Source organism: Lonchura striata, chromosome Z (genome assembly GCF_050655825.1).
Source record: "Lonchura striata isolate lonStrDom1 chromosome Z, ASM5065582v1, whole genome shotgun sequence".
Lineage (NCBI taxonomy): Eukaryota > Metazoa > Chordata > Aves > Passeriformes > Estrildidae > Lonchura > Lonchura striata.
Window position 1 is genome coordinate 28,219,949 of NC_140740.1, and position 22,669 is coordinate 28,242,617.

At 43.7% G+C, this 22,669-nt stretch overlaps 1 protein-coding gene and 1 long non-coding RNA gene across 4 annotated transcripts; one reads left to right on the forward strand and one right to left on the reverse strand.

The window, feature by feature from the left end:
• Positions 1 to 740: 740 nt before the first annotated feature.
• Positions 741 to 12,929, reverse strand: PGAP4 (post-GPI attachment to proteins GalNAc transferase 4). 3 transcript variants are annotated; one of them, XM_021546352.4, is made up of 2 exons: positions 12,792 to 12,929; positions 741 to 4,281 (listed from the first exon to the last, which is right to left on the reverse strand). In XM_021546352.4, the coding sequence occupies exon 2, from the start codon at positions 4,154 to 4,156 to the stop codon at positions 2,969 to 2,971; it is 1,188 nt and encodes a 395-aa protein (XP_021402027.1). In that variant the 5' UTR covers positions 4,157 to 4,281; positions 12,792 to 12,929; the 3' UTR covers positions 741 to 2,968. The 3 variants fall into 3 exon arrangements, with proteins under 3 accessions (XP_021402027.1, XP_085423115.1, XP_085423116.1); XM_085566989.1 differs by lacking the exon at positions 12,792 to 12,929 and adding an exon at positions 12,255 to 12,393; XM_085566990.1 differs by lacking the exon at positions 12,792 to 12,929 and adding an exon at positions 7,708 to 7,837.
• LOC110479240 (uncharacterized) lies at positions 10,594 to 19,880 on the forward strand. The gene is made up of 3 exons (XR_004149311.3): positions 10,594 to 10,704; positions 11,731 to 11,806; positions 19,807 to 19,880. It is a non-coding gene; the product is annotated as an uncharacterized LOC110479240 (long non-coding RNA).
• Positions 19,881 to 22,669: the final 2,789 nt, after the last annotated feature.

Consider the following 22,669-nt stretch of genomic DNA (forward strand, 5'->3'; position numbering starts at 1 on the left):
TGAGATCGAGCAACTCAGCTCCACTCCCCTCAGAGAAAAGAGATAGGAAAGGCTTTGGGGTGTTTTAATGCTGCATTTTTAGCCTGAACTGCACAAGAAAATCCAACAGGAATTAAGAATTCATGGTATCTTCCAATTCTCTGTTCTGAGGGTGATGTGCACTTCTCTGACTTCTAATTTCTACTAAAACATGGAACGCCGAAAAGAGAAACAGGACTCAATCTGCTTCTGGAAGATTGGAAGGCAGCAGCAGGAGCCGTTTCTTGGGATGCCCCATTGGCAGGGTGGGCACTGTGCAAGTACCTGAGTAACTCTGAACAGCTCCCTGCAGGCTCAGCAAAGCAGCACTTCTGTTGTGAAGGTGAGTTGAGCACTTTAGGAAATTGTCCCAGAAGAACATAGAAGAATTTATTAACCTGCTTTTTTCACAAAGGAGTTCGTGCTCAGCTGGTCTATCTGAAACTCTCACACGGGCAAGCTCAAGCCCTAGGCCCTCTGCACATTGTTTGGTCTCACAGTCAAATTCTGTCACTTCTTATGCCATGAAAATTGTCTTCTAGTTTAGAAAGGATGCCTCAAATTCATGTTCTCAATTTTCAGTTACAAGGCTCAGTGAAATTATTGACATCTTCTGGACTTTTGAAATGCCAAATTAAGTCCTACTGAACAAACAGGAAATAACTTTGAGACAATTGGATAAATCATTTCCTCGGATCAAAACATTTATTAACTGGATACAGCTTTCTTTCTTTCTTTCTTTCTTTCTTTCTTTCTTTCTTTTCTTTCTTTTCTTTCTTTTCTTTTTTTCTTTCCCTTTCTTCCTTTCTTCCTTTCTTCCTTTCTTCCTTTCTTCCTTTCTTCCTTTCTTCTTTCCTTTCTTCCTTCTCCTTCTCCTTCTCCTTCTCCTTCTCCTTCTCCTTCTCCTTCTCCTTTTTCCATTGCCTGTCCCATTTCTTGCTGTGAGATTTTCTTTGCAAGAATTAGTATGAATGGAAAGAACAGAGCACTGTCCTGGATTTTTACAGTACATACATCTAAAAGAGAGAAGAGCAAGCACTGAAACATTCACAGCTGAAGATACAGAAACCAGTTGTATGTGCAGGCACTTGGTGGAATAAATGCACAGTGACACTCAAATCCTGACACGCAAACCCCGCTGCAGTAAACCCAGAGGACAGATTTGCCAACCTGCCAGTGTGTGACTACCCTGGCATCTCCAGAGCTTACAGTGGCTGGGAACAAAATCTGGTTTTGCCTGTGCCATTTGCCTGGTGTCCTCTACCTGGAGGCCGGAAGGCCTTGCCTTTGGAATGGCATGGAACCCACAAGCAGTTTTTATTCACTCTAATTTCCAGAGATGTTCTGAAGGTATCCAGCTGATTACTGGATATCAAAGCACTGCTGTGATAACCTGCACTGTGCATCTGTGTTGTGTAACTGATACCCACCATGCTGACAGGAGGAGAGTTGCCATTTGCTTTGGTTTCATCTCTCAAGAGCTTTAGGTATTTCTCACCTACAATCAGACTTGTTAAGAGCTTAAGGCATAAATCACCTGGGCGAGAACTAGGAGAAAAAATTCAAACTAGAGCCTGTCTATTACCAAAAAGAAAAAATGAAGCAACTCCTCCTGATTAAACTTAACAAAAAATATTTTCTTGGTTCATTCCAAAGCAAGGAATATGGTTTTAAGAATAGTTCAACCAAATGCCACCTCAAGGTGAATTTTATTCAAAGCTAACTAAAGCTAAAGCGGGCTTTTAATCAGATACACCAAATTTATGCCTGTTTTCATTCAGTATGAGGTCTCTTGTCATCTGCAAGGTTTTATCTAGCTGTGCCCACAGCCCTCGTGCAAAATACCTATCCCAGATGCCTAACAACCAGGAGACATGGTCACGGTCAGAGTAGCCCCTTGATGTGCTGTGCTATTGTTGCTTGTTAATGTGAACAGCTGTCTTTGTTTCCCACAGGTATTTTGCTTTCTGCCAGGGGCAGTTGAATGAACCACTCCAGCTGAGCTGTGAATTACAGCTCCAGAATGAGCAAGGATCCTACACAACAACAGCACCTGATCTAATCTTTTCGTTGCCTATGTGCTGAGGGAAAATCAAGGTAAATTCATGTTGAATGTCTAAGTTCACTCAGTGGCTGACAAGTCCTCCTGAAATGGATCCAGTACAAGTGATGATCCCAACCAACACAGCAATCATTGTGTGCAATGTGTGTTGTGTATCAAAGAAAATGTGCATTTGTGACCCATCTGTGTGACACCAGTGGCTGTGATTCTGTTTTCCTATCCCTACTCTGAGAGGTAACCTTTAATGAAGCAGCAGAGGTTTTGTTTTTAAGAGCCTGTGGTCAAAGCAAAAGAAGTGGGAATGGTGGAAGTGCAGATAAGGAGACAGTAATTAAAGAGACTTCAAAACTCTGAAGTATCTAGGCAGAATGTGTGGAAAAGTTCCTGCAAACCACTTCTGCTTTTGAAGGGTCTGCTCAAAACCACAGCTTTGGAATAGAGATAGGTCAGAGATGAGACCTTAGTAAGGATGAGGAAATAAGGCCTTCTGCTCCTCATTAGCTAATTTGAAACATTGACTTTGTCCAACATTTCTGCTGCCCTAAGGTGAGGATTTTTTAACCACTGTCCAGGAGAGTAGGCAGGAAAGTTGTTCATGTTGGTGTGAGAGCATTTCTTTGGCAAATGGCTAAGGAGAGTGAGCTGGAATCCTCCACTCCCCTCCCAGGTGGTGTATGGTGATTAGTTCCAAGTTTGTATTAAATAGGGTCTCCATGAACAAAAGCTGATTTTTTAAGAAAACTTGTGCTTTTAGAGAGAGTTATTCTTTGCCCACGTGGAGAGACGGGATGTCAGGTGCAAGCAGCACAGAATCCAAGTTTGCACACTGTCCCTCTGCCCCATGGTAGAGTGCCCTGGGCGTTGTTTGTGCGGCAAGGCAGGAGCAGCTCACAGCAGTTTTGGGTCGCTGTTCAGTCGGAGGCTGGAGTACATCCCCACGTGCCGCACCAGGTTGGGCTCCACCACGAAGGCATTCTCGCCCTTGCCCCGCAGCAGCGAGTAGAGGGCCGTGTCCTTGGCAAAGCCCCGGCGGCAGCGCAGCCCCCGCAGGTATCCCAAGGCCCGGCGGGCAGAGGCAGCGGGGAAGAGCATGGCAGGCGTGCAGCACTCGCTGGCTGGCACCACGTTGTAGAGCGCCGGGTGCAGGCGGCGCAGCTCCAGCCCGTAGTGCCGTCCCACCAGCTCTGACAGGGCCATGCTGTAAAGGGCGAAGAACGCCACCAGGCACCAGCTGGGGCCCGCCCGCCCCGCAGCCCAGCAGTATGCACAGCTCAACACTGGCCCCAGGAACATGCCCAGGCCCAGCCACTCCAGGATCCTCATGGGCTCAGGGTTGAAGTAGCGCTGGAGCCTCTCGGGATGGTACAGTTTGAAGTAGAGAGCATCTCTGAGGTAGGGCTTGGAGAACCGGGCCGAGAAGAGGTGCTGCAAGACAGAAAATATCTCCTCCTCTGGCACAGCATCATCTTCCACAAGGAGGACGTACTCTGGGTTGTACACTAACAGTGACTGCTCCAGGCAGAAGACGTAGTCCTGCTTCTCCTTCTCAAATTGGTTCAGGCTGGGGTCAGGATTCTTTCCAGTTCTGTCACGACTGACCATAGGAAAGAGTCTGCTCAGCAGCCTGACATCCTGATGGCTGCTGGGGTCTGACTCCACGTTACAGAGGAGCATTCGGTGGCTCTGACAACGCGCCCCACATTTCTGGAGGAGGCGGTGGAAGTGGGAGGCCACTTGCAAGACGTAGTGGAAATCATTCCGCCTCTGCACAGTGATAATGGTGATCAGCAGCAAGGGCTGGAAGGTGTCACTGCCAGAGGCCTCAGAGGCATTTGGCATCTGCATCGTCTCAAAGTAATGGAGGGCATCCTGGCCTTCCTGCTGGTTCAGCTCCAGGAACTCCCGGCTCATGGGATTCAGGTGCCAGTGCCGCAGGTAGAAGTAAGAGTGGAGGAACCGGTGGCAGATCAAAGGTGCCAGCACACCAAAAGTCACCACAGTCAGAGTGAGGAGATGGATGAAAGGGCTGGACCAACGGCACCACTTCCCACAGAGGTGCCGGGCTCGGTGCAACATAACTGCTGCAGAAAGAGGGCACTCCTGCACTGCTCATGCCCTCAATCCTTCACTTCCAAGGCATCCTTCTCCCTGCAGAATACCACTGGGGCCATTGCTGCCAAACCTGCACAGGTTGTCCAAGCCTAGAAAGGAAGAAAAAATGATAGTTACTGAAATAGGAACTTACAGAAAAAATATAAAGCAGGGGACTAGTCTCTGAGTAAGCTAAAATGCAAGACCTCTGTGGAACCCTTATGGTGGGGGCATCACAGAATAGTACTGGAAGGTGGAGGATAGATGAGTCAAACTCAGTTTGCAGCAAAGGACCCCTAGGGCCTTTTTATCACATAGGAGCTCTGATTTAACCGAGTTCAAAAGGACTTTGCGTGTTTGTTACTGTGCTTCAAACATGTAACAACAGGCAAGGTAGATGCAGGATGTGTGGAAATCCCTTTCTGTTAAAAGCATAGAACTTACATACTCCTGTCTGGTGATAGTGACATAATAATGTTTAGATTACAGACACAAAACAAAGCCAGATCTCTGGTATCTTAGTCTAGCACATATTGGAGAGATAAACTTTTACCTCTTTGGAGGCACACATGCTTCCCTCCTGCTGCTCACACACTTCCAAATGTGGTTTTATTCACTCTCCTCCCCAGAGTGTGAAGCCATTTAAACATACACCAATTTACTTCATGAGGGCCTGTATATACTAAGGGTAATGTGTTTGTCTCCTCCTTACTAGACCCTGTGAAATACATGGGCACAGCAACATTAACATTGTAGTCATTGACTCCTACTTCTTATTTAAAAGTACACAATTTAGAAGTATATGGCTTGAATTTTAAACTGAAGTATTCATATAAATATGTAATTTTTTTGTATATACACTCACTTTGAGCAAATATCAATTTAGAAGTAAATGCCTTGAATTTTAAACTGAAGTACTCATATAAATATGTTTTGGTTTTTTTTGTATATACATTCACTTTGAGCAAATATCCACCTTCACAGCAGTTAGATTTTGCCATATATGCTTCTCTGGCTGCCCTGAACACCTCACAGCCTGGCTGACAAAAGCTTACTCAAAATCAGGGCAGTTAGGTTGTTCAGATGAATTCTCTTGTGTCAGTAATCTCACTTTTAATCTGCTGTTTGATTCTCCCTTTAATTTCCTGTTCCCTCTCCCTAAGAACTGAGGTACTCATGCTCCCCTCACTGCAATGACTGAATGTGCACTGGGTGTTCAGTGCAGAGTTTCTCCAATTTTTACCATTCTGCCTTCAGCAAGTTCTGATCATCATGTGGTGGTTCCAAAATTTAATTCTTTGTCCCTTTCTGCACGGCTATCTGAAGCAGCCTAAGCAAAGTTGGGTAGATGGAAAAAAATAATGGCTTTTCTCCTCTGTCTCAGAAAAATTGATCTTGCATAAGAAAAAACTTGGAGGACATGGAGCAAGGTCTGGCTTTGGGGGTACTTCAGAACTGCCTTCTTTACAGAGGTCACAGATTTGCTGTTTTTTACCATTAGGAGAACCTTTTCCTCTTGCCATATAGGAATGTGACAACCATCTATGAAAGGCCTTTTAACAAGATTAATACAAAATATACAAGAGTTACTCCAAATATTTGTTAGAGAACAGGCAGTTTATGTGTCCTTAAACAGACTGTAGCATCAGTGTTTATGCACTCTTAGGGCTCAAGACAAGATATGGAGTAATTAAATTGAAAACACTTTTACATGCTGATGCATGAGAATCTGCAGCTTCTTCCCATATAGGTTTTTTTCCTGTCTTGTTACATAATTCTATTGTACAAATGCTGCATTGAATTGCATCAGTGAGCATTGTAAAGGCCTTAAAGGTGATGGCTGCACGTCAGCTAGATCCAAGGCCTGAGGATTCAGGATGTGAAGACCTGAAATCCATCAGATGCAAAGATCTGGCATTTAAATGCATTTATTCATCCAGAATCCTGGGCCTTCCAGCTAACTTGTCACAAGCATTAAAAGATCACAAACATTCAGAATCATATTGTACAGCTCACACTGTCAAGCATTCTCTTGATACAAGCATCATTGTAGGCACTGTCTCTGAGCAAGCCTCCAAACTTGAAAGTGAAGACCACAGTGGGAAAAAGAGATAAAGGAAAACTAGAAGGTAGTTTAGTTCTCAGGGAATAAAGTTTACTTTCCATCTTCCAGCTATGCTGAAGCTCTGAGCTACAAAACCTATGAGCTGGCAATGAGATCTTGGGATACATATTGAAGCACTAGTAATAATTCTTTGAGCATTTCTTCATTAATAATTCTTGGAGCAACCTGGTTTAGTGAGTGGAATCTGGCAGGGAGGTTGGAACTAGCTGTTCTGTAAGGTCCCTTCCAACCCAAACCATCCTATGATTCTATGATGATAACTTTAACCAAGGAAGAGACCTCCTTCCCTCTTACCATCTTCTACTGAAGAGGGAAAAATGGTTGGCATGTCCTCCCTAGAGGCCAGAAGAGCTGGGGGGGCTGCATGAGATGAATCAAACAAGTTCTCACTTGACATCTTGCTCTTCTGCAACCCTTGAGCTTGTTGCTCCTGCAACCCTTGAACTTGTTGTTCCTGCAACCCTTGAACCTGTTGTTAAAGGATTATGTCCAGGTCCCTGCAGCTGGATTCACACTGAGTCTGAAACTCAACAGTGCTGACAAAGTGGTGTGGGGACTCCACCTGCTGGTGTCCTAGCTCCCAACTCAAGGCAGGGTCGATGAGGTGGTGCAGGTGAGCACCAACCTCTCTGAAAGTACCTCCTTTTCCAGCTTCCCTGGAAATGCACACAGGACTGGAAGTCACTGTGTTGTAATTCCAAGCGTTATGATTTAACCCTGGCTTCACTGCACCAGTAACAGAATTCAAGATCTTAGAGCTCTTATTATGGCTCCTCAAGTCAGGGAGCCTTGAGAAAACAGCAATCACACAGTCTCTACTGCTACTCTTCACATCTTCCTCTGCTGCCTGAACTGTTCATGTTCACATGTACAGCCACACTCTGTCATTCTATCTGCTGAGGAAAACTGTGTTTTCACTGGGCAGTGAAATAACCACAGAGGCTAATGGTCAGGAGTTTATTAAACAGGTCAGATACTGCAGTTAATGTGAAAAACAAGCTGAAAAATCTAGAAGAGAGGGGAGAGGCTGACCTCCTTCACACCTTTTGTCTGTAAACTGTGTCACCATTGCACCAAGAATGACACAAGAACAGACGAGAGACACAGCGTAAAAAAGAAGAAAAGAAGGCTTTAATGGAAAGTAAACTTCATCTTAAATAGACTGATATGATACATTCTATTTGATTGGTTAGGTAATAAAAACGTCTTTCTCACACACCATCCTTGAGAGAAGCAGAAAAGCAAGGTGGAAAAATACCACCTGCAGATTGTTTAGACTAACATTCCTGCAACTCCCTAAAATTCTCACAAGCATAGTGAGAAACGATTGCCATTTCTCTCTCCCTGACCAGGCTGGCATCCACAACACTGGGAACCTGATACTTCAAAATATAGATTAATAAATTCTTACTTCTGCAGAGGTGAAGTTTGCTCTTATCTGCAGGATTTGAATCCAGAGTTTCTGCTCAAGCTGTTTTCCACCCAATAGGATGATTCTGACTTCAGAGGAGACACTCCTTTCGGGAGCTTTATGTACTGTCATTTTCAGTTTTTTCCCTTTCTAGGTAGAAAAATAACTTGTTTGTTTTTCATGCAAGTGGTATTTCAGACAGAAAAAAAAAAAAAAAGAAGTCTAAGGAGAAAAGGAAGAATCAGATTTGGATTTTATAGTGCCTTAAAAACCCCCACTTTATTAAACCTGAATAATAACTACTTTGCAATAATAGAAATACTTCCAAGAGAGACCACATTTACACATGTTCTGTGTAGAACTGAGCCATTGCTTAAACACAACTAGAAGCTGTGGCAATATAAGGCTGTAGTTTGGCTTGTTTCTTTTCTTAGATTCTCATGATGAAGATTCCTTCAAGAAACACCTAATTCCAAATCTATAGAGTATTTTCATTAGTCCCCTAATTACTTGGCTGAATTAAACTGTTCAGGAAAATTCACCTCTTTGTACACCAAGGAGAGAAGAAAAATAAGTAATGTACTCTTTGGGGTGCAGAATTGTCTGCCGTGCTTGTGCTTTAAAAGAGAAAGCTGAATTTTCTGTCTGCTCCAAACTCTTCTCCACGGAGAGGTCTTCCTGGAACAAAGTTTTCTATATGTTTCAAAGCTGCAAATTTTTAGGTTCCTGGATAGCTGATGTAAGAGAGACCATCTGCCTTCTAGTGCCTGCACCATGAGACAAAGACACAACTATTCCTGTACAATTACAATATTAAATTACTCCTTTTGGCCTATCTACACTTCTTCTCAGTGTCAGTGGGAAAAACCATTTATTTTCGAACATAAAATCAGCTGGATGAAGTCATTTGGTGAAAGCCATAGAGTCATCTTTCTACAAAAGGATGAAAGAGGGAAGCAAAGGTAAGCTCTTGGAAAATGTCATGGAAATGTCATGGGCTGTCACAGTCTCACCTGGGCCATAGCAGTGGTGGGAGTAATGGTGCTCACACAAGTGGTCCTTTACACTTTTGACCCTATAGCAGCACTCAAGATGAAACCTTTGTGTGAAAAGCTTTTCTACACTCCAGCCTAACACCATGCAGAAAAGTTGCCAGCTCAGGACCAGCTCCTCTGCTGATGAATCCTCTCTGGCAGGAGAGGGCCTTTGTGGTGCTGTGATGAACATCCTGCTTGAATCTGAGGAAGCCAATATAAGCTTCCCAAGGAGCCATAGAGATCTCCTGTAACATACAGGCATGCTGACAGGGAATGTACATATATCCTCAAATTCCAAAACCTGAGGTCTCTGCCATGAGCTGATCCCTATTACTGGGCCAGATGGCCAGCTTTTCTTATCTGCAATTCCTCTTGTTTATGTCAGTTTTTAGTAGGTCAGGTGCCAGATAATATTTCTGCAATGTGTCAGGCCCCCCTTGACAACAGCAGAAGCCAAGCATCCACAGATCTGATTGTTGCACTTCCATGCCAAACTGAGAGTTGGGATCCCTAAAAAATACAAACCATCCCAGCAAGAGCTGTGCTGCTAAAAACATTCAGAGGAACCTTAATGGTAAGAGATCAGTAGTCGTTATTTGACTGCATTTTACTGGCAGGTACCAAATATATCTCTCACCTCCTCAAGCATTGCTGAAAGGAATTGTTCTTTTGTTGTTCATAAATGATGAGTGGCATCTGTCATCTTATCATCAGATAAGCCAGGCAAAGATCAGGGCTGCTGCACATAAGCTCTCAGCTACCTTAGAACTTAGAACTTAGAACCTTTGTTTCTTATGGTCTGTGTACTGTTACAGTTAACGTATTAATGACAGCTTGAAGTGTAAGAGAAGTGGCTAGAGAGGGGCAATGGACTTGGCTCTTAGGAAAAGTTATGTGGTGCATGAGATAGAAATTGAAGGTGCTGCTGTCTGTTTTGATCTGCCATTCCTCATGGCCTGTCAGTGAATGTACAGACCTCTTCAGCCCAAGGAAATGGAATTTAAGCACCATTAGAACAGTAAAAATGCACAAATATGCAGGGTGTAATCTTGACCAATTAGGTAACACCAGAAACTGCAGAGTTAAAACTTGAATGTAAATTTCATCATAGGCTGGCTTGCTATTCTCATCAGACTGTAGTTAACTTTTACAGGTTGTTCATAAATCCCTTGAAATCCATGATGCACAGTTTGAAAGTTACTGATCTAAGAAAGGAGGGACATAGCTGTGGCAGGTGAATGACATTTTGCCCATTTTGTTTGAATTAAGAGGATAAAACTAAGCCACCAGTGAAAGATGCTGTGAACTCAATATAAATTACTTACACTTATTTCTCCTCTGCCTTGTTTCTCATGTATATTAATTTTCCTCTGTCACACAAACCTGAACAGAGCCCATTTCCCCTGGCTGCCTCTCTGCAGGGCCCTCTGTTGCAATCAGATCAGATGAAATGGAAGATGAGAGCAGCCTGAGAAGAGTTCTGCAAGGTAATAGCTAAACACAGAGACTTACGGCAATGACTTTGGAGAGCTGTCTGTGATTTTGGTTGGGGTGACAGAGGGTTGAGATACCCAAAGAGAACCAGGGCTTGTGATCACAAGAGTCAATGTGTCTATAGAGGGACTTATCGATCCTGGTGTGGTGGCCTGTAGCAGACCTCCACAGTAAAGTCACCTGTCCCTGTCCTCCCTTAATTCTGATTCATCATCTGCTGGACAGCTCCTCATCCATCCCTGGGCAGAGCTCCACTCACTCCAGCTAGTCACTGACATAGGGGGTGACCCCTCCTCAACTCCTCCACCTGCCCTTGCTAAAGACTGTGTATCTTTCCAATTCCACCAGTGCAGTCACAGGAGCCACTCCAGCACATTGACATGATGCCAAGGAGCTGGCAGCCCTACAGGTGTGCCTGTGACTCCAGCTCCCTGTTTTCATCTCCCATGCCTTTGCACAGAGGCAGGTAAGTTGGACTCTGATGAAGGCAAAGGAGTGGCTGGAGTGGCTGGAATGCCTTTGTCCTGCCATTCAGGTGCCCTCCTGCTGATCTGTGACCCATCCCCATGTTCTGGGCCACTCTTGCTAGCCCTGGCTTCAAACTGAAAGGTTTGAAGCTCCCCTCCCACAGCAGCTTTAAATTAAAGCCCTCACCAACTTGGTGAGCTTGTCACTGAAATTCCCTTTCTGTCCTCAGAAGGACTCCAACAGTCCCAATAGGTTTCTGCAAGTACATCCTTTGTACATTAATGACATTTATATATCCAGCTACAGCTTTAGGTGTAGAAGTGTATTAAATAGCAGAGTCTAATCATGGTTTAAATCATTGTTGAAATCAGAAACTAAAACATGGTTCATTAATTACCATTTCATTACAGCTTAATTATTTATTGTTAAATCATTGTTAAATTATAATTTAATTATTCCTTAATCACCATTTGCAATTTATTTATCATTAAATATAATTTGATCATCATCTAATAATTAATAAAACCCTTTTGTTATCCCCAGAATGATGAATTCTCTTAAAAATTCACCTGTGCCAGTAGAGTTGTGGGTGCAAGAATGGGGGGAGAGGGAGAGAAAAGGAAACAAATGTTTCCTTTAGTGTTATCAGTGATGGCTGCCAACACTGCAGATGTTGTAGCTTTACTGTTGTTTATGACTGTGAAGAATAAAGCACAGGAATAAGGAAATAGACTATTTGTAAACAAAGGCCTTTGATGACAAAGTTGTACATTTCCAGTTGTGACAGGTCTGTGTAACAGTCAAAATGCAAGACTGTATGAGACAACAGAGTACTGTGATTCAAACCTCTGCTTGAAAGAAAAATGTTCCATCATATTGACAAGAAGTGTTCCTCTTTGAAGAGACTCTCTACTATTGTAAAACTACTGATTTCTCTGTATTCACTACTTGTGCCTGGGAAATATCCACCTTCTTCCTCCCCTCCCCCAAACAATGCATGAACCAGAGTGTTTATCCTGCACAGGAAGGCGTGGTGAATGGAATGCCCTGGTTCTGCGGTATCCTGATGATCTGCTTGAGCCCCAAGGGGAGAAAATGAGGTAAATGCAGGAGCTGAAAAAAAATCTGTTGTACAATTAGTAATGCCCTTGTTGGACAGACAAGAAATCAGCAGGTTTCTCACGTGCAGGAGGGTGTTCCTCCTGGCTTTTGTGTTTGCAAAGGCTTACTGAACTGATGTGCCCTAATGGTTGTACATAAATTATTTTCTCAGTGACTGCAGGAAAGAAGCCAGCCCAGGAACCTGTAGTGTACATCAGTACCGTTTCATGTTTTGCTGCATCACAGCACAACTGCAGATTTTCTCAACAGCCTTTGATTCTAAATGTCAGCGACTTCAGCCATTGGGTTTCTTAGCTGCTCCTCGTTCCCTTCGGGAGAGCTGCCAGGTAGCACAAGGTGACCCGTAAAGCACCGGGATTAATAGCAGTTACCTCAGTGGGGATGGTCAAAGAGGAAAGGGCGTTAGATAAGAAAAGCTGGTCCCACCTCCACTCTGCCCTCCTTGCAGGACACACACAGAAGGCATTTCAGTGTGCCCAGTCCTCAGTTCCTTGCCCGGATTTCCGACTAGAGAGATTCCAGCCAGGCTTCTACCTCGGGCGAAGGCTTCTCTGGGTGGCACAGCGCAGGGCAGAAGCTGGCTGGCTTTTCCCCGTTCCCTTAGGAGTTCCACTCACCTCCCCTAAGGGAGGGGCCGTTTCTTTAGGCGCGGCCAGGCTCCGGCTACTTGTCCTCGCTCGTCACCGTGTGCAGGCACATCCCCGGAGCGAGCACAGAAACATCTCGATCCCTGGAGGGTTTCCACCTCCCTGCTGGCTCGGGTGCCGCATCCACAGCAGCCAAACCCAGCCCTGATAAGCAGTTGTGGCTGCTCATCAGCCATAACTTCGTGGCCCCCTTTCCCCGCTCCCCCAGCCTCGGTGCACCGCCCGCCCCCTTATCCCCCACAGTGGAAGGGGAAGCATCCCTCCGGGACAGCCCGATCCCAGCGGGCCATTTACCCGATCCGAACGGGAGATTTACCCGATCCGCTGGGCAGCCCCGCACGGCCGCTCCCGCCTCCCTCCCTCCCGCAGCTCCGCTCCCGCCAGGATCCTGCTCTCGGCGCGTGGCTCACTTCTCTTCCGCGAGTTTCTCTCCTCCCTCTCGGGCGCTGAGGGTGGGATTAAAGGCATCAAAGACCAAACATGTGACTCCGCCAGCACAGGGATGCTCAAGGGAGGAGGGGAAGGGGAGATGGCCGGAGGGGGTCGCCGCACACCGGGGAGAGGACCGGTCCCTGGAAGCAGGCTCAGGAGTAAATCCGGAGCCCCAGGGGGACCCGCCCGGGGCGAGGCAGCTGCGCAGCCGGAGCTCCTCATTACTGCTCTGCGGTCCCCGAACGCTCCTTCAGGAGCGGCGGGACAACCGCAGGGACAGCGCAGTTCCCCGGGCCCTCCCCAGTCAGGGTGTCACATATGCCCGGTGTCACCACGGCCGCGTGTCGCCTTTAGTGGTGTCACTTCTGGCGGGTGTCACCTTTGCCGGGTGTCCTCTCTGCCCGCGCCTCTGGGGCACTGCCCTCCCCCACTGGGACCTGCTGGATGCTCCGGACCCCTCGCCTCACTCCCAGGAGGGGAGAGGATCACCGGGGCCCCGCAAACTCGAGCAGAAAGAGCCAAGAGTCACCAGCAGGTTCTTTATGTGCGTGTCCTGACACGTAAAAGCTTTCATAGTCAGCAGCAACGTCTTCACAGGTGTATTGGCTGAAGTGGGGAGGCTCATCACCTACAAAATTATTTATATCACACTGTTCAGGATTCAAACATTTTATCAAACTGCCCCAAGACTTGCCTCTGACCGGTTCACTCCCCCTCCCTCCCACCCACCAGTGCTTTTCTCTGTGGTTCCACTTCCCTGTTCTTATCACCCACACCCTTCAGCCCTGTAACCATAATACCTAATTAACTGTACCTGAAAGATGCTTCAGGGAAAGTTTACTGTCTGTTATTGTAGCAGTTCCTTCGGTTTGTGCCTGCAGCTCCAGCAAATGCAAGTGCATGTATTTGGGCTGAAATATTTTCAGGCTCAGACCTCTCTTACATCTTAGAAGAATCTTGGGGGTGGGGGGGGGGGAAATACCAAGAAAAAAAATCCCTTAGGCCCTTTCAGCAAAATACCATGTTCTCTTAAGCACAGCTAGAATTTTGCTAGTGTCCAGTACTGTAATCAGAAGATTCTAGAATGATATATGTTTATAATTTTAACATCTCAATTTCTATTATTCTCTCTTAAAAGCATGGTGAACAAAAGAAATCCGCTTTGCATGCCTGTGATCCTTATTCTTCCTCCTGACAAAAGCTGTTCCACATCTAGGGCTTTTTATTGCAGAGATAAGATGGAAGAAGGTAGGAAAGCTAGAGGAACAATAATACCCAAAATAAACAACACATTCAAACAACACAGTTGGGTTCCTGTAGTGACTTCCTAGGAACGGGTTAGGTATGCTGGAAGGTCCACCAGCTTACTAAGATGCATGTTACTCTCTCAAAATAATAAAGAAATCATAGCTTCTCAGGTGATTTGCTTTCCCAAATCCCTCTGTCTTGGTTTGAAAAGACAGGTGTCTGCTAAGGAAGGCAGGAGCCTCCCCTGAAATGGAAAATGTAAATCTCCTTCCCCCGAATTGTTATAATTTTGAAATTAAGGGGCTCTCAGGCAAAGATATGGGAGCAGGAATAACAGTTCTTTATTAGGGAAGAAAATTAAAAAAAAAAAAAAAAAGAAAGAAAACAACACAGTGATACAATACAAAACAACACTGGCAGAGTCAGAATGTGACCTGACTCCCTTTTGGTCAGCGTGTTGGTAGCAGTCTGATTAAATGTTGGCTGCACTCCTGGAGTGGCAGGTGTGGTTCTTTTGAAGCAGTGATCTTGTAGAAGGGTGTGGTCTTCCTCTGAAGGTCCAGTGGTGATGTAGATGGGCCTAGTCTTCCTCTGGGGATCCAGTGGGCAAGGGTCACTCCTCCAGAAATCCAATAGAAAAGGCTGGCTGTGGTCTTCCAGATCTCAGATTATATCCAGCTAGGAATGATTGGCTCCTTCCTCTGGGCAGAGCATCTCCCAATGAGATCATGTAATTTTATCAGTCATGCAGTGGCACTCATTGGCCCATTAACAGAAGATATTTCCCAAGGGGAGGGTTGGTTGTGGAAGAGATAAAGAAAATTCACAATTAACAGAAGATAACTGTTCCACAGATAGGAATAGAATACACACACTCATTTCCAACCTAAGACACCCACTTGCTGACCACTTCTGTCTTTTTTTCTGTTTTTAATGACAGTGATTTATACTCTACCTTCCACTTAAATGCTCTCATGCCTTCAGAAGTTGATACACTGAAAGAACAGCAGATTCTGGAACAGAGCAGAGAAAAAAGACAGTTTTGGAGGTTGGAAAACGAGTATACATTCCTAGGAGATGTGTTACTATGTTCTTCCCAGGATAAGAGTTGTAGAATTTTTAAAAATAAACAGAAACATTTTCCAATTCTGTATCAGTATGCATGTAGGAGGGTGACTATTGAGCAGCACCAGCAGAAACACTTACCACACTGCACCCAGGATTACATTTTGGATGATGTTTTAGTCAGCAGAATTCATTACAAGAGGCAATTAAAAAAAAAAAATACCCAGAAGGCGTTTTCTTTTAGGTCATTGTAATTTTGTGTGACTTCTATGCAGTCTTCCCAGCTCCCTCTTTGCTCACTTGCATGCTTTTCAGGGTACACTTGACTTTCATCCTTAAACAATTATTTCTTTGAAACAGCTTCTGTTAGACCCAAAAGACTGAGGGAGAAGAGCCTGAAGTGATTTTGGGGCAGTGGCACCAGTGGCACAGAATGACAGTAGAAGCCTGTAATTCCTGACTACTCATCTGTAGCAGCCAGAGGCCCTGCAAGTCCCTGGAGGTCACTTGCCTTAGAATAAGAAATGCCTAATCATAATGACTGGACCAAAGTAGCCCCTCTTGTATCTTCGGACCCTTGTTATCTCTCTGTAAGACCATAGGTCATATTTGCCTCTACCCTTACTATTGGACCATTTCCCAAAACCCCTTCACCTTATATAAACACACATTTCTACACTGTTCAGCAGAAGAGGTGTCACTGAAACCCCTCGCAGGAGCTGCCAATAAAGACACCACTGTGGAACCTCATACAGCCTTCTTCTTTCTCTCCCTGCATCTGCCAGGGCACCTTAGCAAGCAAAGAGCTGAAATTACTAAAGGGCTGAATTCACCAAAGAGCTGATCTCACTTAAGAGTTGAGCTGCTTGCTAAGATTGCCCGTGGCTCAGAGCCTGACTGAGGGACCTGGACAGGTTGTGCTTAGTTGGACATCGCTATCCAGGACACTTCTGGCAGCCAGGGTCAGATGGACTCCACAAACTCCAGGTGTAATACTCATCCACTCTTATCATGGTGCCATTTCCTGCTGTGCATGAGCATAAGGGAGACTGATGTAGCTGAAAAATAAACTTTTTCTTCTTGTGGGTTATGTCTTAGTTGGGTCACTTTTTCCCTTCAGTTCTCCCCATACCAAATAGCATTGTCAGCACAGCTGGGAGGGCTTTGGAAAGCAGAGATGACCATTTGGGGACTCACCTACTCCTGCAGTAAACTAACTGCCACCTGAAATGCTCAGAAGAAATAATTACTTAGGAAATTATTCAGCCTGTACAATAACAGGACAGGACTTTAAAACTATGATCAGAAAAAAATCTTGGGATGAGAATTTATCCAGGTAGTGAAGGTTCAGCCCAATCATTCAGATCCCAGTGTTTTCCGTTGCCAAAGCTTTCCCCTCTGCCATCCACTGTAATAGCTCTGATGGCACTGAACATTTGTGCAGGGAAATTAGAATAATATTTTCTTTTGCTTTGCCTGAGATCAGGTACAGCGCCTGCTTTTCATAAGCATGAGTGTCAGAGGCAGGACAAGGCTGCGAGGTGGTGCTCAGATACGTGCTCAATGTGCAGGCAGGGCAGACATTCATAGTCTTGGGGGAGCTGAACTGAGAAGACCGGTGTCCTCCAAGTTGTGTTATTTGTACAGTATGCATCGCTGTCAAATTATCTTTACTCCTGCCTCATGTTCTCTGTCCCCTCCTGATTCCTTGGCTTTCCTCCTACTGCATCATGTTTTTTACCAGAAGCCAAGGGCACAAGGGTATGCACACTCCAGTTGATTTTGAGCTGCTTGTGCTGATTATTCAGCAAACAAATCAAACAACTTCCTGTTCGGGGTGTCCTAAGGTTCTGCTCAGCAGGATGGACATGCTCAGCTCTGCTCTGCAAGGCACTGCCTGAAGTAGCAGCAAACACCTATTTGGGGCTTACCTCCTTCAGCCAGTTGCAATGAAATTTGAGAAGTTAGTGCAACACTTACTAGGAACAAGGAGGAAGCTATGAAAAGACAGAAAAGAAAAAAAAAAGAGACATAGGAAAAGAAGGTTTGTAAGGCTGGTCTCCTTAGGAAAAAATCCAAAGCCATTGCATTCCAGCAGGGGGAATGAATAATGTGTTTAGCATAACTTGTTGTGCTAGTATGTACACACCCTGCAAAGGCTCTCTTCCACAAACACTGAGGAGTTCTATAGTGATAGAACTATTCCTTTACATTCTGATACCAGATGACTGTACTGATTATTCCTGTACTGTCAGCTGCACAATGGATATGTTCTCCGTGTACGTATCTGCTGTTCACTTCAAGGGCTAACTTTTAAAATAATTTTCTTCCTCTGCTAATTATTTATAGAGGTAAAAACCCCAATTAATATTTCCTGCTTGCATTCTGCTTTTGTAAGAAGCAGCAGACATTTCTGATGGCTATTTTGAATATAAATACAATATTGAGGATAACCAAATTACATAGAGTGGCAGTGGCTTTCTCTTTGGGTTTTTTTTTTTTTTCAGACTCAATATTGATCACTGGGACAAAAAGTGTTCGCTGTCCTTTGCCATTTACTGGAGACATAATGAACTTATATGTCAGAGACACTGTGTTTAACTTTAGACAGCAATAGTCAGAGGAAACACAGCTCCAGCAGGAATGGATTCCTACTGGCTTGGCTGTCTAGGGTACGTTAGTATTCTCTAAAAAGACTGAAGTATTTTAATCTTATTTTCATCCTGGTCTGTGCATTTGATTTTGGTTCTTTTCAGGACTAACCACCCTTCATATATTTCCCAAGTCTTCCCTCTACAAAACCTCCGATATACAACCACAGCCAGACTTTTTCAGGCTCTTACCAATAGCTAATTGATCTTGCAAATGAATTATTAAATCCTGTTTCTGTAATCTCTTCTACCCAAGCTGCACACATCTGAAGATGACAGAAACATACTCACTGTAGTCCAGTTCACTTTAGAGACTACTGGGCACCCCTCCCCATCACACACAGCCTTTTTCTATGCTTCTTTAGCTTCTTCAATCAAACCATTAAAAAAGGCTATTCATAGCTAAAAGAACACCAGAGTGAGCCAACACAGAAATGTATTAAATTATCATGGAACTGCAGAAATACTGCAAGCCTGGTGACACTCAAGAGAACTAGATGCACCTTGGCCAGTTTAGCGGCATATGCTTTGGTGATCCAACCTCCTTCCCATCTTGCTCCAATGTTCTGACTCTTGCCGACCATAGAGTATTTCTAAGAAAGGGACAAACATTTTAATTTAGACATAAAGTCTAGTGGCTCTTTAAAATATCAGTGTTAAATACATTGATAATAATAATAATAATAAATAATGTTAAAATACATTGGCTCTCAGTTATTTGCTTTGTTTTGCAACATAGAAGAATGGCCTGGAACAGTGTACTTTGTGCTAAAAAAAGATGCTGATGCTAAAAAATGAGAATGAGGTGAAAAGGCAAACCAGAAGATTTCTAAACTGAGAGTTAGGAGGAATTATCCCCCAGGGATTGCTGGAAAACTTTTACTTTCTCTTGCAAAATGAAGTAATGTTATTTTGTATGGTCACTGGGCACTTTTCACTAGTAAACTCTGCACTCTGTCAGAGGCACAGAGTGCTAGCAATTTCTCTGCTTTTGCTAACTGCAAATTTTAGGAGAGTGCTTCTGGAACTAAAGGTCAGATGCTGGCATGAGAGAAGTGGCCTGTCTAGGAAAGTCTGAGTACCATTTGTACAAGGTTTTAACTACACAAAGATTCTCAGGAAAATTGTGTCAAATATAACTATTTTAAAACTGCTTCAAATCTCTAAGGGGCAGCCTTATTTGAAATTTAAGAGGTTTTGATTCAGTTTAGCTGAATGGTGTTTTGTTATTCCACCTAATAATGGATGTAACATGGAGGCTCAAGTATTTCACTCCTAGTTAATATTTTTAATTCATTCTGGTAATTTTTTTTGTTTGAAAGTCTTAAGGTTAAACTTAAGCAAGATATAAAAGTCTGTGACTAGTCCATGATCTAGAAGTAAAACCTGCTATAATGACATGAGCTACATTGGCAAGGATAAGGCTGAAGGGTTTGATTAGAGATTCTAGAATTGATTTTGCGAATTCTGTAATTTTCACTGCTGAGTAATTATTATCTTCAAATGCAGCTTGTTTTCTTTCTCTGGTCTCTAAATGCACCAGTAAAAAGCTTACCAGGATTCTGAAGAGCCTGTCTTTAAAATTCAAATGCATCTACTGCAATTAAATAAGTTTGGATAGTTGTCATAAGCTCCTTTACAGGAAACTCTTCATATCACTATTTTCAGGACTATTTCTATTTGCTCAAAGGAATCCTCTGCACAGACAGCAAATTAAGGTGGTGTGGTGCCAGGACAAAAAAAAACCAAAAGAGAGTGACTGAGGGAAAGGGAAAGAGACAGTAAAGCCTGTGCTCTGTTTCCTGGGCTTTTCATTTCTCCTTATCACTATGGCAGCTGGGCAGTGAGGCAGCAAGACAATCACTAATAATCCCTGCTGAGACTTTCCAGCCTGGGTTTCTCACTGACTGAAATCTTTCATTCTGTCTTTTTCAGATTGCCTGCCAGGATGATCTGGGTGTCAGTGGAGTGAGAGAGCTTCTTCAATTCATACACATATTCTCCATTTAGCATTAAGTGTTTCACTACAAGAGGAAGACAACTAGGGTAGGAACATGACAAAACAAAAGTAAGTGAGAATTTTTGTGCAGCATATATAAGCAACTGAAACATTTCTATTCAAGTTCCTTCTGGTCAGGTGACAATGGAATTTCTTTACTACACTTGGGCAAAATAGGATCAGTGTCTCTCTCCCCAGATGTGAGTCATAAGTATCCTATTATGCTACTTAGGAAAGAAGAACTATCCAATTCTAATAACAATAACAATAACAATAACAGAAAAAAAAAAAAAAAGTAATGCAACTTCTTTCAATGGAAAAGCAAGAACTCACTGCATTGGCTACAGCTCTATGTGTGTTCATTTTCTTTAGTCAGCTTGTCTGTCAAGAGAAAGACATCCCAAATAACATAAACAGCAATTGTTGGCTGGATCAAGGATGCTGTGGAGTGATACGTTTCTGTGTGATCTGATCCACTGAGTGGATATCATTAGGTAAAGTACCTGATCTTATCAAATGCAGTTCCACTGTTGGCCCTAATTGATGTGAACCTTGCACAGCACCCTGCAGCACCACCCTTCATTCCAGTTCATGCCCACAGCAACAACGTAGACTACTTCACAATACCTGAGAAGAAAACCAAAAATTATCCTATTTTCAGAGCACAACCTTAGCTACAATGGTATGTTTTATCCTTACCTTACAATGAAGTAAGGATAAAGTCATGTCTAGAGGAGAGGACACCAGAACAATCCTCAAGGACAAAATTTTGAGCAAGGACTGAAGCTTTGTTCTTCAAAGCTTAGCTTTTAAAATTAATCTTGTTGCTGCTTATCACACTTTGGTAACATGAAAGTGCCTCTTCCACAAATAAGCCATTAAGACAGGGATGTCTTTTAAGACACTGGTGTTTCTATCTTTGCTTCAAAGCACCAATGATCAAAATAGCAGGACAAGATAGAATCACTCTGCCTGTAGCCAGTGTATGAGGAAATTAAGGGGGGTTAGGAAGCTCAGTACAAGCCCTTCATCCTATTTATTTATCTATTGTAATTGTTTTTAAGAAAAAAGCTACATTTGCTGTGAAGTCAAAGACCTGTACACACATATGGCAGGTCTGGTACTTTTATTTCGAAGTATGTTCCACTAATACGCATTTTAAATTTTTTTTTTTTTCTTTCTCTGACTTTTCCTTCCTTTACTTCACCTCTATGATCTGATCTAGAAGGCACGGAATAGATGTGCCAGCTGACACAGGACTGAGGGCTGTGTTTCATACCTGCTCTTCTGGGTGCCTGGCACTGCATTATCACAAAGTAACTGCTATGGCTCCAGTTAACAACCCAGTTAATGAAAAGGCTCATTTGTGTGCTGACACAAAAATACATCTTTACCACAGAAATATTGATGCACATGGCTTTTCTCCACTGAATTTGGAATCCAGTTATCTCCTCTAGGGTAGTTAGTCTGCTGTGAGCGTTTTGGGTACTGTTTTACTTTGCCCAGTTACTCGTTGCCTGTAGATGTCACTTTTCCACTTTATAATCTTAGACTGGCTGCTTCTTATGTTCTTGAGCCCATTTTTTTTTTTTTTTTGTGCTTCAAAGCTCAGCTTTTAAGTGTGCTTTCCTTGAGTGTGCAACCTGCAATCCCTTTCTTCATCTGCCATTGACAGCACCTGTGTTGACTGGCCAAAGCTCTTCTGTTCCCATCTTTGGGATGAATCTGTGCTCTGCTATTTCTTCAGGAGACTCCAGGCACACAAATCTTCTCCCAAAAGAGAGGATTTCCCTCTGCCCTCCAGGTGAGAGGGCTCCCAGACCATCTCCCATAGAGCCTTTCCTCTTGGAAGCAGCACAGTTCTGCTGGATCAAAGATAATTTTAGGTACTGTCCTGGGTATGCTAAAGCTCCATATTTACCTGTATATTTGCAAACACATCTGGGTAATACATGAATAGTTCACAATGCTGTGTCTCCACCTCCCACCTTACCAAAGAGGATGCATTTCACACCCATGTGTTGGGCTTTCATAGCAAATTTGGTGGCTACTACTACTCCTACAACTTGAGGGAAAGACAGTGTTTGAGGTTTTGTGGGTCTTTTTAATTTGGAATAGGGTTTTGGAACAGGTAATGGGTGATGCTCAGCCTGGTCACAAGGCTGTGCACTTCTTGGTTATAGGAGTTTCAGTCCAGCCAGGTCCCCTTTAGTGGCCACAGTCTGAGCATACCAACACTGCAAGCTCCAAATTGTCTCTTTTCTAGGCTTTCTTACACAACTTTTTTATTCAGTTCATGTCCAGGTCTCCGGTGGTTTTCTTCATACCAGGCTCCCCTCTGCTTATGCTAAGAACATGTGCACATTCTTTCCAAGAAACACCCAGCTTCAGTCACTTCACTTCTTACCAACTGTAATTTTGTAAAGTGTTCAACTCTTCCTTGTAGTAATGGCAAGTGAAAGACTACAAGGTTCAGGAAAAAGCAACCGTATTTGCCATATTCCTGGTAGACTAAGTAATTGCAAATTGCTGGAAGACTCTCTGCAGTTCCTCTGCACTAGCATTGGATTGCTTGGCTCTCCCACTTTCTTCAAAAAAGAATCTCAGTTATTAATACAAATATTATGAATCCCTCTCTTTCTCTCCTCACCACTCAGATTTTTTCTTGTATTTTTTTCCCTCATCTGCTGTTCTGTCTCTGCATAATTCACGCAGTTAATCTTTAAACAATACTGAGGAAAGCAGAACATTCTCGCTATTGGAAGGGAGCAAGGGTGTGGCCTCTCCAGTGCCGAATGC